The sequence below is a fragment of the Anastrepha obliqua genome, chromosome 3 (genome assembly GCF_027943255.1).
Source record: "Anastrepha obliqua isolate idAnaObli1 chromosome 3, idAnaObli1_1.0, whole genome shotgun sequence".
NCBI lineage: Eukaryota > Metazoa > Arthropoda > Insecta > Diptera > Tephritidae > Anastrepha > Anastrepha obliqua.
In genome coordinates, this window is record NC_072894.1 from 87,710,280 (window position 1) to 87,727,005 (window position 16,726).

The 16,726-nt window shown below is 35.1% G+C and overlaps 1 protein-coding gene across 2 annotated transcripts in view; it reads right to left on the reverse strand.

Moving 5' to 3' along the window:
* Positions 1-12,104, reverse strand: part of LOC129241749 (multiple inositol polyphosphate phosphatase 1) — a 32,918-nt gene extending 20,814 nt beyond the window's left edge. For both annotated transcript variants that reach the window (XR_008582158.1, XM_054878248.1), the window contains exons 1-2: positions 12,019-12,104; positions 3,041-3,220 (exon numbers count right to left, since the gene is read on the reverse strand). Coding sequence is in view for 1 of the 2 variants with exons in the window: in XM_054878248.1 (XP_054734223.1) it covers positions 3,041-3,218 (178 nt within the window). In the remaining variant the exon portion in view is untranslated. The remainder of the gene's footprint in view (positions 1-3,040; positions 3,221-12,018) is intronic.
* Between the last annotated feature and the right edge of the window lie 4,622 nt (positions 12,105-16,726).

Sequence of the window (16,726 nt, forward strand, 5' to 3'; positions counted from 1 at the left end):
TTGCATGCGAGAGGACGTTCTACAGAAGACACAATCCTTACTTCTGACTGCAGTGTACTCAATGACGTCTCTCCCACCCATTCCTCAACCTACTTAAACTTTACCCATATCGACCTCACCCTCTCCTCTCCCTCCTTCTCCAACAACATCATGATTCCTCATAGATGACCTTTATGGCAGCGATTACTTTCCCATCCTTATCAAAACTCATACACGCCAACCTACTGCTGCCTTCTCCCCTAGAATCAAATTTAAAACAGACAGAGCGGTTTGGAACAAATTCGAACATGCTTGCGAGTTCTATTCCAATTCATTCCCACTATCCCTCAATATAATCCAAGAAACCTCCAATATACATAAAGTGAACCGATGTGCGGCCAATACCTCCATACCTTTGTCTTTAATTAAACCAGCTCCCTTATGGTGGAACAATGAAAGTGCGTCGCTCAGGTAAGCCAAGCAACATGCGTGGCTTTAAACGCAATCGATTCACCTCAAATCTCATTCAATACAGAAAATGGAACCCGCAATTTCGTCGCAAAATTCAGGATTATAAACTGCACTGTTTTTAAAAGTTCACCAGCAACATATCTGCGTCATCCGACCCTAAGAAAATATGGGCAGACATAAAAAATCTCACTACAATGCTTTGCGATTCCCAAATTTACTCCCTTAATTCCTCTCATGGCAATCTCCTATATCCTTGGGATATATCTCAAGAATTTGCCTGCCACTTTTCTAAGAATTTGCCTTCCACTTTTCCTCCCGAATTTATCATCTAATCTATCTTACTCCACCAGACTCCTAGAATCCGACATATCTCTCTTTGAACTCCAACTTGCTTTGTCCGCCGCAAAAGGCCAGACACCCAGCGTCGACAAAATATCCTGTGTCATCAAGCATTTCCACAATATTCTCTACACAGGTCAGCACGTATGGAAAACAAGCGCAGTAATTTCCCTTCTAAAACCCGGTTAATCACCTTGCGATGTTAACAGCTATCGTCCAATTTCCCTCCTTCCCTGCCTAGGCAAATTAATGGAGAAGATAATCGCTTCCAGACTAACCTGGTACGCCCACTCAAACAAACTCATCCACCTTAACCAGGTCGTCTTCAAAAAGGGACAAGCACCACAGATGTCCTATTACACCTTGACCATTTTATCTCACACGCGCTTTTCAACAAAAACCACATCTCCCTGCTTTCACTTGACTTTCAAAAAGCATTTGAAAGTATTGGAACTCACTGTACTCAGATAACTCGACAAGTGGAAGATCGGTCCCAAATTGTACAATTTTATCAAATTATTTCTCTCGAATAGAAAATTACCTGTATTTATAGCCAATTCCTGCTCTCCCATTTTTCTACTCGATAATGGCAACCCGCATACCTCTCGGCCATTTTGTTTATTAAAGCCTTTAACGAAATTATCCCACACCAAATATACGCAGACAATGCATTGTTATTCTCCAAATGCAATGATCATACGGAAGTAATGAGAACATTTTCCAAATTCGATGCCTCAGGTCCTTCAATTTGTCCTAGCAAAACCAAAATTCTTCATAATGTAAGTGTATTATACCCTCAATGGTATAAATATTGAAGGTAAGTTTCTTGGCCGCCGTAGCCGAATGGGTTGGTGCGTGACTACCATTCGGAATTTACAGAGAGAACGTCGGTTCGAATCTCGGTGAAATACCAAAATTAAGAAAAAACATTTTTCTAATAGTGGTCGCCCCTCGGCAGGCAATGGCAAACCTTCGAGTGTATTTCTGCCATGAAAAAGCTCCTCATAAAAATATCTGCCGTTCGGAGTCGGCTTGAAACTGTAGGTCCCTCCACTTGTGGAACAGCATCAAGACGCACACCACAAATAGGAGGAGGAGCTCGGCCAAACACCCAAAAAGGGTGTACGTGCCAATTATATATATATATATATATATAAGTTTCTTGGCATTATTCTTGATTTCATTATTGGCAGAAAATAAGCGTTCAGCGTTCACCACCTTTAATAAATTCGTATTGGCTCCCTTAGCTAATGTTGAATTCGTCTTGGCTCCCCTTGGAAATGTTGAGTAAAAGTGGACGTAAAGTAAAATTTATAGAAAAAGAAATAGCTAAAGTAGGGAGAAGAGTTGGGAGTCTCCACGAGAACGCGATGGAATATATTGCAAGCTTAATTATAAGAAAGCTGGTATTAACGAACATATTTCAAATAAGCCTACCTTCACATGGGTGGAAGAAGTGTCCAAAGTCAAGAATTTTCTTCCAAAATAATTAAGTAAACAATTACACAAATAAATTAAAGTGTACATGTATAGTACAAGTAGTACTCGTATAGTCAAGAAGTTAGTATTGTAAGAGTAATCGTGACTTGGGGGGTCAAAAATCCAAACTTAAAGTAAGTAGTAAAGTAAGAAGTAAATATGCTCAAAGTTTTTTTAGGTAACATAATAGTTTCATCTTCATTTTCTCAACTACGCGAATTTAAAAATTAATTCATATAATAATATATAACTTAAAATAATGTATAACTTAATCCTTATAAAAATATAATATTAAACCTTATAACCAATTTTTGTTTTAATATCACAGTTGGCAATTTCCCCTAATAACTTGCATTTGTACCGTATATTGATTTATACATGCTATGTACATTTGAAATAAAACATGTTATTTACATTCACATATTATTTGTAATTAAATTTTTAAACCGTTCACAGCTTGTTTCCATTTAAGTAAAAAACATTTTTGCCACAATTTTTTCCTAAAGATTAAATTTTTTCATTTTCTTCACCTTCTTAAATGCAACCTTCTGTAAAGGAGTGTCAAAATTCTAATGTCAGAAGTGACCGAACCTTTAATAATTGAATCATGTGTTATGTTTTCCAAACAGTAAATTTAATATATGTATTTATGACATTCTGGCTTTTTTCCTGCCATTGCTAATTTAACATAAATTTCACTGAATTCAGTTAGCAATTTTCGCACACTTTTAATGTAATTAGTATATATATTAAATATTTTTCTCTTTCTAACCTGGAACTAAGTATTCCCTTTCAATATTTGCTCCCTTGATTATCTGATACGCAGTCTTCGAGGTGAAATGACGTGTTTGAGGCCTTTCGGTGTCCTTGCCAAAACAGTAATCATCTTGACCGCGGACTATTATTTGAAAGTTGGTCAACGCGAGGATAGCAGCTATTAAAAGTCTCATATCTGCATGAAATACGAAAAAATATAATATATAAATCAAAAATGAGCTTAGCTAATTTAGAACTATTTATAAAACTTTTCATCCAATCAACAGTTAAGTAAAAAACATGTTGGATCACCTTCTATGTATTTAATAGTTTCCCAAATAACTTAGGTGTAATTACCACTTATTCTGTACAATACGCCATTCAATAAACAATAAGATAGAGTGACAAATTGTTTATACATTTGTTAGGCAAGATTTTCATAATTTGGGTATTTACTCTTGAATTATTTTAGTACCTACATATGTATGCATGTAACAATATACTTTTGCTCAATTGCCTCATATATATGGGGCTTCTTTAAATTTTTCTTTTATTAATTATAAATTTCAAAACTTTTATACTAACTAGAAAATTCATATTTTATTGCCTGTAAAAAATTCGGATGAATGAAAATTCGTTTTTCAAAGGAACATAGAAATAAACACATACTCGTACATATCTATTCAAATACAGTGCAAACTCTCATAACTGGCCTCTCTAGACGGACACTTCACTTGAGCGGACATTTTTTCCTACAATAAGCCATAGGGAAAAATTATCCTCTTTTGAGCGGACCCCTCTTTTGGGTGGACAAAAGTTGCTGACTGTGAGTGTCAGCCCATAAGTGATTGCCTACAAAAGTCAAAAACTTTGCAGAGCCAATATACTTAATGAGAACTCACTGTAATCGGCTTTGTTAAGAATAGTTCTCATTGTTTTTGAATCAATTTCATTGAGATTCCATAATCGTTTAGAACAGCTGTTATTAGCAGTAGTTATTTATTTTTTATAAAAATAAATTTAAATTAAATTGCATCATTCCAGCACCAATGATTTTTGAATGCGTTGAGTCTAGAAGGCGTGCTATTTCGTATTCAAAACAAAAAAATCGTAATTTAAAATTACTTGTGGGCATATTTCAAAAGCTAGATCACAAGTAAGTTTACTAATTAAAGAAATTTATTTCACATAACCCTATCGATATATCTACTCGTATATATATACGCTACTCACGACGATACTTCGTTTTTTAGGCAGTGGCTCATTCCAACTGACAATAGTTAAAGAATGATATGTCAGCATTGGTAGAAGCACCTTTTTCAAGGTAATACTTTTCACTATATGCATGCTGTAACCGGCATTTGCGATTATAGTCAACTCTACTCTACTCTGGAGACAGTTTCATCTATGGAAAATTTTTACAGAAAGTTTGTATGTATGTATATGGAAAGGCATTCAATTAAAAATATTGGCAGTAGATACAAGCCATGTTCCTTCATTTGGAACCAAAGTTATGCCTGGAAATTTCTTAGCAAGATCCACGCTCGAATTACCTGGATTTCGGCAGATTCTGGATACGCCTCGGAAAGTTGCGTAATGACTCAATTGCAGAAATTCACCGTATGCCATTTGCTATGTAATTGGGCGCACAATTGGTTTGCTGAAAAGCCGATCCCGATATTTCTAAGAAGCTCTCCTTTATGCATCAAAGTTTCTTAGTCAAATAACTAATGTTTGCGGTGTGCTACACAACACTTGTCGCAGCCGTAACATACAATACTATATGTATGTATGCATGTATGGTTTGACTTTTTTAACTAATTTTTTTTTTATTATCGAGTTTGAACATATACATTTAAGTATGAAATTCGATTTCTTTTGCATGACCACCGCGTGTACGTTTTACGAAGTCCAATCGTTGAACCCCATTTTCGACCACTCTTTTGCATAAATCGGCCGAAATTCCAGCAATTTCGCGTGCAATATTGGCTCTGAGCTCACAAATCGTCGCCGGCTTGTTACTGTAGACCAATGACTTCACATAACCCCAAAACGGGACGGCTTGTTAAATGGACCGTAAAATGGCCGTAATGCTCTTAAAGTAGCAGCAACAGAACGATTATTTTCATAAAAAATTTGCACGTTCCATGATGAAATGTATATTAATGAAGTTTACAAATGACAAGCGAAAAATAAAAAATATTGCGTCGTCCCTATCGGAAAAAAGTTGAAGAGCACCTATTGAACAACCCTATACATAATGGTCAACGAACATGAAAGTCATGACCTAAAAATGGTAGGTAATAAAAATGCTGAATACAAATACAGACCACTGTAAATGGAGGGGAAGTGTGGTTATATTTATTAATAGAATAAATCAAAATAAATCTTGAAATAACAGCTGCATAGGTCATAATACATAAAATAATTTGGAAGTATAGCATTTTTCTATACACTGATTCTAACAATGTCCCTAATTTTTGAATTATTTAAATTTTTATGCATATGTGCAAAAAAACTGAAGCAAATATTTTTTTTTACCTTTTTCAACCTTTTAGTTAAGCATTTTATCTAGAGCGATTTCCAGCAATATTTTACTGCCTAAAATTCATTACTTAGATTCAAGCATTTCATGGAAGGTATTGCCTTGTATACGCACATCTTTGTATTGCTGGGCATACAAACCAATAACTAATAAATTAGCACTAGACTTTTAGATCTTTGTTTTTTATTTGAACACATATATGTTTACATACATAAATCATCTACATACATACATGCATACCTATATTTAATATGAACAGATACTCAAAACAACAAATTTTCTTTATTAATTTCATGTTATAAATATAATGCGCTATTTTACCGTTTCCAATTTCTACCGCTTTATTTCTTCCATCCTCTGGTTATTTTTTTTTCTTTCTTGTTATTTTTATTTTATTAATTTGCCATCGATTTTCTTTTGCTCGAGTACTTCGGCCTTCGGAAATTTCTTTCAAAACACTGTTTTGCTCGGTGTAAACTGAGTCAATTGTACAACCAATGAATTCATAAAAATTTGCGCTGCTTTCATCGGCAACGTTTTCCGCAAATTTTAGGGTACTTTCCTCGCCATGAACTATGTCTTGTTTGCTCAAGAATGGTCAAAACTACTTACGTCCCGGTGCCTTTGTCATTGTCAACGCACAAAGGTTCTTCAATCCGCCCCAGTACCTTTCCATCGGCCACTCCAAGGGCCGTTGGTGTCATACAACAGGATAGACATAACGAGAGACATATAAAATGAGATTTCTGCTCATCGAGAGAAGACTTTACTACCCAATTGATTACTTAGTCCAAAGTATCACTTGTTTGCCTTGAAATCTAATGGAGAATCTAACTTGCCAAAAAGTGCAATTTTGACTAAGTAGGCAATTGAATAACAAAGCCCATTCTCTATGAACAAAACTAATGCTTTTTAAGTCTCTTTATAAGGTTAAAAAAACTATTTTCTAGTTCAAATAAAAATTTGGAAAACTAAATTTTTTTCATTTTGTTTGGTTTTTAGCGTCCTATTTTCATATTTTACTGCCGGAGGAATGCTTTCAAATAAAGGGTGTTTTTAAAGAACTTATAATGATAATACAAAAGAAATATTGTTGGAATGAATTTTGTTTATTATAATCTGGTAGATAATTTCATGGCATTTATTTTTTGAATATAATATGTCCGCGGCGACTACATGTTGTATGGTCCATTCGATCAGTACAATAAATTAACAATCTTATTCAAAAAAATGTCGTTGGCTTCTAGATAATTAATTTTACGAAACAAAAAAACGGCTTAATAGCCCTCGTCATTCACCGTAAAGACAGTTCCTTCCTCACTTAAAAAGAAATATTGACCGTTGATACCGCCAGCTTTGGCGGCAATAGGGTTCACCGGTCTCAACAACAACAAAAAAAAAAGATAGTGCGCAAAGTACAATGAACTGTTTTATTTGAAACAATTCGTTCACTTTCGCCCTCCCTTGATATGAATGATGGGTCCATTAACCTAACAATATATAATAAATAATCGAAATATAGTAACTCCAACATCATCAATAACAATTAACAAAAGTGTTATAATATTGATTATAAGTCTGGCTTCCGCTCCCTTCGCAATACATTTACATATTTGTGAAAATTCAGTGAATGGCTTGGTAGTATTGTGATTTGTGAGATTTAAACTAATCAAACTACTGAAAACGAAGTGCCCTGTGTTAAATAGTGAAAGCCTCCAAATGAAGTTGTTTGCGTTTTTATGCGGATGACGCCATGGCAAGAAATTATGTCTGTGTGCGTATAACTTCTTGTGTTTGGTTGTTTCCATTGCTTTCGTCTACTCTTCCTCCCCACAAAAAAGTAATTTCCCTTCCTTTTGTTTGTTTATATTATAGATGAACTTTTCGACACGGCGAATTCGGAAGGTGCAATCATTTTTTCTATCATTCTTGTTAAAAGAATCAAATAACTGAGCGAATTTCATCGGCAAAAGTTCGCTATCAAGGAAGTAAGGGATAAGGGATATCACTGAGTAAGGAATAACAAAGCGTCAAAGCTAAAATTATTTTGTATCGGCAAAAAACGCAAAAAAATCGAGCTCTATTTTTATTAGTTTGTTTAATTTAAAAATCACAACTCTTAAAATCTCAAAATCACCAAGCCATTTACTGAATATTTAGAAATAAGTAACTTCTCTTCATTTTGTTTTGTGGTTATCAAAATCGCGAAAAATAAAGTTGGGGTTTTCGGAAGGAGCCACGTTTTGCATCCGTACAGTGTGTGTACGTACATATATTCGTTCATGCATCTGTATGTTTGCACAAATATAAGATGTACATACATATACATATATATGATACATAAATAAAAATTTATTCTGCAACATACATGAGCTGAAAGGCCCCGACCTAACACATAGATGACACCAGTTTTACTGCATTCACCTCTTTTTCAGTTAGTACTAACCTTAAACCTGTTAAAATTTCATGATATTCTTTTGATTCGTTCATGAGTTATTTTGCTAAGAGTGACTCTACTTTTGTTATTTTCAAAACAATGGAACGAAAAAAAATTTTGTGTTTTAATTTTACACTGCTTCTTGATGGGGAAACATACCGTTCAAGCGAAGCAATGGCTTGAAAAGTGTTATGGGGACTCCGTTCCATCAGAAACAATAATAAAACGATGGTTTGCTGATTTCAAAATGCTTGTTCAAATGAGGCGGAAAATATTAAAAAAATTCACAAAATCGTTTTGAATGATCGAAAAGTGATGTTGCGTGCGTGAGCTAACATCATAAATATATCAAAAGAACGTGTTGGCTTTATATTGCACGAGTATTTGATTATGAGAAAACTCTGTTCAAAGTGAGTTTGCTCACCGTTGACCAAAACCGAGTCAGTCACAAATTTATCAAAACAATGGCTAAACTACATATATAGAATTTCGAATTGCGTGGAAGCAACCACCGTATTCGTCAGATTAGGCTCCCATCGACGACTGGCTGTTTGCAGACCCAAAAAAAGTGTTTGCCGGTAAATTTCTTACCGCATCGAATCGAATGAAGAGGTTATCGTTGAAACTGAAACCTACTTTGAGGCAAAAGATAAATCGTTCTACAAAAGTGGCATAGAAATGTTAGAGCGGCGCTGGAATGATTTCGTTGTTCTTGATGGAAATTACGTTAATGCATAAAGGTAATTTTGAATAAAAGAAAACGTGTTAGATCTGGGACTTTTCAGCCAATTTGTTATTGCAATGATGCATATGAAAACCGGAGGAAAAAAATAAAGTATGTGTTGCATAAAGTATAATAAACCAGGTGATGTAAATTATCACATCGAAAATAAACATGGTTATCAAAATTCAAAATACAGGGTGGCTGATGAATTTTGCTACATTAAGAAACTCAAATAACTTTTTTTTTAGTGTATGGAATTCATTTATTTTTTCTTTCAAGTTGAAGGTCATTAAATTTTATTAAATGTAGCTTGACTAGTTTTAAAAATAATTGAATTTAAATGTCCCCCATGCTCGTTGACACAAGTGCGGCATCTTAGTAAAAAGTTGTTCATTGCTGCTTTGAGAGTTGCGACAGGAATAGCCGCAATTGTTGCCCGAATGGATTGTTTTAGTTCATCCAAATTTGTTGGCTTTGTTTTATAAACTTCTTGTTTACATAAACCCCACAAGAAAAAGTCAGGTGCAGTAAGGTCAGGCGACCTGGGGGGCCAACGAAATTCGGAGTTTCTTGAAATCAGTTTATTGGGAAATTTTCGTCGCAACTCTGTCATAACAGTCTGGGCTATGTGAGACGTTGCCCCATCTTGTTGAAACCACACAGAGTTGAAAGGAATTCTCTTTGGGCGTAGTTCTGGATAGAAAAATTCTTTCAGTATTTTCAAATAACGGTCTCCAGTAACCGTAACGGTGTGACCATTTTCTTCAAAAAAATAAGGCCCGACAATACAGCGTGAAGAAACCGCACACCACACTGTCACGCGAAGAGGATGCAATTCCGTCTCGTGGAGTATCTGTGGGTTAGAAGTACTCCATATTCGACAATTTTGTTTGTTCACATTGCCGTTTAAATCGAAATGGGCCTCATCAGACATGAAAAGGCAGTTTAACATGTTTTGGTCTTCTTCCACCATTTGCAGGATCTTCTGGCAAAATTCCAAGCGAATCGGCAAGTCTGCTGCATTCAGTTTGTTAACCATTTGAATTTTGTAGGGAAAAAAGTCTAAATCTTTGTGCATTATTGTTTGCAAAGACTGTCGGCTGACACCAAGTTGAGCAGATAAGCTTCTTGTTGAAACCCTTGGATTGCTTTGTATAGCTGCAGCTACAGCAGAATTATTCATCAGTCTCATTATGGTCCATCTGCTCGGGGGATCGCCGCCAAACATCCGCCTGTACTCTCTCTGTACCAAAACTACGGACTCCAGTGCGTGATAGCGGCGGACTATCCAAATTCTTGTTTGCGTGTCCCAGTTATCCATTTTAATAAATTCTAAAGATCAATCTGCAAATTAAAACAAAAATGGAACAGATAACTTAAAAAGAAAAAAAGTTATTCAATTTTTTTTTGGTAGCGGCTTTCATCAGCCACCCTGTATGACGTGAAGTAAATTTTATAGCGACAGATTGAAAATGGTGAAGAATAAGACTGACAAATGTATTAATATCACAAAATCTATGGAACACGAGTTATATCTATATAGTATTTTTGTTTGGAAAATTTCGTAGCAATGAGGTTTTTTGTGGGTACTCAGCAAAAATTTTGTTATATTGAGTTTTTCATTTTACCAAGGCTCATTACATCGAGGTTTCACTGCATTCCTCTTTCCACAATTTTGTTGGCATAAAATAGTAAACAAATAATATTTTGTTGAAAATTAACGCAACCAGAAAGAAGCGCTGTATTATAACTAGCATATAATTTTCATTGGCAGCCGCCGTAGCCGAATGGCTTGGTGCGTGACTACCACTCGCAATTCACAGAGAGAACGTCGGTTCGAATCTCGGTGAAACACCAAATTAAGAAAAACATTTTTCTAATAGCGGTTGCCCCTCGGCAGGCAATGGCAAACCTCCGAGTGTATTTCTGCCATGAAAAAGCTCGTCATAAAAATATCTACCGTTCGGAATCGGTTTGAAACTGTAGGTCCCTCCATTTGTGGAACAACATCAAGACACACACCACAAATAGGAGGAGGAGCTCGGCCAAACACCCAAAAAGGGTGTACGCGCCAATTATATATATATATTTCATTGTATCCTCATTATAACTAGATCAATAAGAAAATCTAATTTTTCCTTGTGTAAATTCGTGCAGTTTGGTGTTATCAATTCAGGCGGTGTATATAAGTTGTATTTTCAAGTATGGAGAGTGAAAAAACCAGATAAGCTGTACTTCAAACCCATTTGAAAAGATGAGAATTCTATGATAGCAGGTAATAGGAATATTCTCGAAATGAACTATAGTTACCTTATATCATTAATAAAAGTAAAATTTTATTTATGTATAGTTATTAATCTAATATAAAAATCAATACAAAAACTTCAACCTTTCTACATTGCCACGCATGATATAAACACTTGATTTCGATTGACTTATTGAAGGTGTGGCGGCCAAGGGCTAATTTAAGCATATATTAAGATTTATGACATAACGTTTTAATAGTTATGAAGTTGTTATTTAAGTAAAAGAATTGAAAAATTATTATTTCATACGTATATCACTTTTAGCTTTCACTATACATATGTACGACTAATACTAGAAACAATTATGAATATAAATTCTTACTGCAGCGTAAATCGAAAGATAAACAGGTTTTTAGAAATTTTGTGAAATTACTTCGTAAAATGTTAACATCTTACAAAGTATCCAAACCGAATTAGTTGAATCCCATACACACACACTTTTAATTTATTACAAATGCATAAAGTGGATTATTAGAAATTAATATCATTCTAATATAAGAAATTCTTTCCTATAAGAACCACGAAATTATTAATTATTCACTGCAAATTGTATCAAACTAAGTGTTGAAACATACAAGATGTCTAAGCTTTATTCCGCATATAAATAGTATGCACTCGTTATATTATTTTGACTAAATATTGAAGATCTTCTTTCCTTTTTTTGAAAATTGTATTGCTAAATACAATCATATCTAAATGCATTGGCATCGATCCGACTGTTAGGTGCTTTTATGCGTGTGTTTTCATAAGTGTATAACATTTGTTTCTTGCGTCATTACTGCGCACTATTTCTTATTAATTTAAAATGCATATATTTATTTGTTTACTACACTTTTCTTCTGATGCACAACACACAAATTAAACTCGTTTTCTACTTTTCTAATTTGATCGTTTGTTTATACTTGAATTTCGTTTTTCAGTCACACTAGTTTCGTCACCAAAAACGAAATAAGGTAACTATAAATTTAAAAAGTTTGATTACCTCAATTAATGCGCGCGCTTTGCTCACTAAATGTATCTTTTACTAATTGCACTAGCACGTCTGTACACATAGGTGTGAATCTAAACGGACACTGAAAACATTGGTCGGAAGTGAACGTGCTTTTAAACGCTTTCAACGATTGTTAGCAACTCTCAGCCGCAGAGTAGTGTTTCTCTCCCGTTTGTAAAAACACTTAAAAGCTCATTTTTGTATTTATATATGAAAAATATTTATATACATACATATGTACAATATATATCACAAAAGTATGTGGTAGATCTCATCAATTTTTCTTAGTTCTACAGTCATAAAAATATATATGTATATATGCACATACTTACGTATACATAAGTATACCATATTACTTACTTGATGTTGTTTTCCACATACGCATTAGGATGGGCCAACAAAAGTTTTTTTTTTTGGTATATATGTATATAAGTATATACTCGAAATTCGAATGACAGTCACGCACCAACCCATTCGGCTACGTCGGTTGATACTACCTCCTAAATATATCTTATTCACTAGAAATTTGCCATTTATTATTTTATTTATTTTTATTTAATATTTACCCGTTTGAAAATTATCATTGAATTCCCATAAGAAAAATGCACTTTTCCGTAAATTTGTTATAAAAACAAAAATATTTATCTCATTGTTTTTTTTTTTTGCCTAAGAATGTTTCAATAACAAAAAAATGTATTATTATGTTGTTTTTGAAAGCGTTTCAAATTGTTTAAACAATTTATTGTTGATATTTAATAACTCTTTTTATCTTACCTAGAAAATTGTAGTTTTTTCCTTATTTGGTTTTTCTTTACATACACTAAATATTGAAACTTCTTTAATTAAATTTTGTGAAAAGGTATCAAAATAGTTTTTTTCCAGAATTTCGCAATGTTTTTCCTACAGAATAAGGTGAATTTTTTTTAAATGTGTTTTGTTTGCATTTTAACAAATTGTTGTCGCTTTTCTATTTGACCAATACTAAATAATTTGTATATTGAGCCAAATATCTTATTTATTGAGTAATTTTGTATAGAGGATTGATTAAGGGATTGTTACAACAAAAATGATTCGCATACTAATGGTGCATGCTTGTTCGTCTAAATGGTTGTGTAAATATAGAAAAATCGTCTATCATTTCAAAGTATTGGCAATGCAGTGAGTGAATAGGAACAGTTTAGATTACTTTTGTGCATACTTTTCAATCTCAATTGAATTGTAGAATTCTTGTAGTTCCGTCGTTTTGGGATATCCTCACTCGATTTCTAATTGAATATTTTTCTTTCACAAGTGATATAATTTTATTTTGCTTAAGTATTATTAAGAGATGTAATTGAGTTGTTATTAATGTCACTATACATTCATATAAAGAGTTATTAAATTTCAGGAATAAATTGTGTAAAGAATTTAAAAATCACTTAGAAACAACATAAAAATTGTATTATTTTGTTATTAAATATTTCTTGGACCAAAAATAAAAAAAAAAAACGAGTTCAAAAATTTTTTAAAGGAATAACGAAGGCCTTGCAGACGGTTTGATAAAAGGTCCACATTTTTTGTTGCACGAATACTTAGTGAAATATGATATACAAAACATATATGAGCTTTAGCCCGATCCCAATTTCTTCTTAAGACGCACATATGTACATTTTGAGTCAACTTTTCCCAAGTGGGGTACCCAAAGTTAACTTTTCGATCTTTCATGTCGTTAGCGGATTTTGTAAGTTAGCATGCTATGCTTTATTATCGCAAAGGTGTTAGCGTTAATTTTAGTTTTTCGATGAGTTATTTGGAGCAAAGTTATGCAGGTTTTAATACTTTTTGCTAAAATTTATTCGAATTTCATGATTTTTTGACACCTATTAAAAAACAAGAAAATAAAGCAACAAAATAAAATAGTTTGTAAAATTTTGAAAAATTTTTGTGTAAAATGCTTTTCAACTATATAAAATTGGATTAAGCGAAACGAGGTGGAATGGCTCAGGTGAAAAACGAATTGCTAACGGTGGACTCTTCGTTTATTCAGGTATGCCAGATGGCAGGCCACGCATACGTGGTGGACTTTCTTTAAGAGTAAATATTAGCAAATCTTTCTAAAATCGACGGTAGTAAAACTGATAAAAACTGTCACGAAATAATTTGGTTATCTTCACGTGTTGGTACAGAAACTCAAATTCACCACATATGTGTTAGTTGAAAGTTGTTTAGCATAATCAACGACGTTCGAAATAAGCGCTTTGCTGATATCGGCAGCGATCACACTCTATTACAGGGTGGACCATATAGCGTTTGCTTTTTAAACCAACTATTTTTTTTGAGAATGGTAACACAAATGAGATGTCAAATGTGTTCATAATTTACTTAAAGGTTTGACATTTACGAAACGGGACGCTATACGCTTGAACAAAATTGGAAAATATTGAAAACCTATTTCCAAAGTGGTGAATATTCTTCTTCTTTTCTGATTTTCACATCGGTGGCTACGTCAATAAGCAAAATTGTCGGATTTGGAGCTCAGAAAAAATCCACACGTTACTGTAGAGAAGCAAATGCATCCACAACGAGTCACTGTTTGGTGCGGTTTTTGGTCTGATGGCATCATCGGGCCATTTTTTTTTCGAAAATGAGATAGGAGCCGCGGTTACCGTAAATGGCGAGCGTTACCGTGACATGCTCAACGAGTTTTTGTTTCCAAAAATTGAAGAGGATGACATGGACGACATTTTGTTTCAACAGGACGGTGCAACTTGTCACACTGCCAAAGTTACACTCGAACTTTTGGCTACCGTTTTTGAATTCCGATATCAATTGGCCGCCTCGTAGCTGTGATTTAAGCCCGTTGGACTATTTTTTGTGGGGAGCCGTTAAGGACAAATGCTATGCGAACCATCCATAGACGATTGATGCTTTAAAACACAAAATCGAAGTTGCCATTCATGAAATTGGAGCCCAAACAATCGAACATGTGCTTAAAACTTGGGTTGATCCAATGCCCTACTGTAAAGCCAGTCGTGGCAGTCATTTGAACGATATTATTTTTCATTTATAAATGACAATGTTCAATCTTCAAAATAAAAAAAAAAGTTTGAAAAAATATTGATTAGTTTTTTTTTATAGCCGATTCAAAAAACAAATTTTACATGGCCCACCCTATAGTTACTGAAATTAAACTCAAGATATTTGCTCCGCGCGATGCTAAAGTCCCGCAAGTAAAAATTTCGACGGATCCGAAATTTGAAAAAAAAAACTGAAACTACTCATATTGAATAAGTTACATAGAATTGAAACTCCTGATAACAACTATAATACGAATGCCATGTGGAGCAGCATCAAACGTCATTTCTGGTGGTGAACGAGGACAGAACGAAGTACCTCCTATCATCAAACAAACAGTCGGCGCAATCGCGTATCGGCATTCACGTCACTGTTGACAGTTATGATTTCGAGGTTGTAGGAGACTTCGTTTATTTAGGAACCAGCATTAACACCGATACCAATGTCAGCCTTGAAATCCCACGTAGAATCTCTCTTGCCAACAAGTGCTACTTTGGACTAAGTAGTAAAGTGCTCACTCGACGAACAAAACTAACACTCCACAAGGCTCTCACCATGCCTGTCCTAACGTATGACGCAATATCCGATGAAGCGTCCGATGGCGACAGCGAATATCGCAGGCGATGGAACGATGAGCTGTATGAGCTTTACGATGAAATAAACATAGTTCAGCGCAGAACGATCCATCGGCTTCTTTGGCTGGGTCATTTCGTCCGAGACAAACGCTCCGGCTCTGAAAGTATTCGATGCGGTACCAGCTGGTGCTAACAGAGGAAGAGAAATACCTTCTCTGCGTTGGAAAGATCAGGTGGAGAAGGACTTGGCTTCACTTGGTGTGTCCAACTGGCGCCGGTTAGCACGAGAAAGAAACGAATGGCACGGTTTGTTAAACTCGGAAAAAATCGCGTAAGCGATTATCGCGTCAATTAAAAAGAAGAAAGTCACACTGATAAGGTCCAATCAGTTGGTTGATGGTGGGCTCAGCCTTTCATGCAATACGTTTCCTCGGACCTTATACGCGATATTTAGAAGACTAATCCTTCTTGTGGATTGGGCAGAGCACACTTAAAATCCGAACATATTTTGCATAGAAGCCAATGAATGCACCTTAGCAGCTTCTCGCCGCCGTGTTTGGATTGCTCAGCCGGCGATTGGTAGTAGGTGATTCCAATGCACATCACAATCTTTAGCATTCAAGCCTGCCAAACGATCGTAGAAGACATTAATTGGCAGAGCAGATAGACGATTCGACTTTCAGTACAGTGAACGACGACGCCCCCACCAGGGTAGTGGGCAATTGCAGCAGTTCGCCTGATATAACAATTGTTAGCACTGGTCTGATAAATAGGATAAGCCATAAATACCTATGCTATCGCTTGCCTCAAACCACTTGCCCATTATTATCTCGATTGAGAGACCTGCTGAATTTGTTTCCGCGAATCACTAGTCATACATTAATTTCAACAAAGCTAATTGGGCCGGCTTCGGGGAATTTACAGAGGGCATCATTACTGCTCTACCCATCCCCACCGATGTGCGCGTAGGCGAACACGAAATCCACAAGGTGCTCACAGCCGCTGCGGCTCGCTTCATTCCTGTTGGAAGGATCCAGGCAATACGTCCCAATATCCCAGCTGAAACAGCC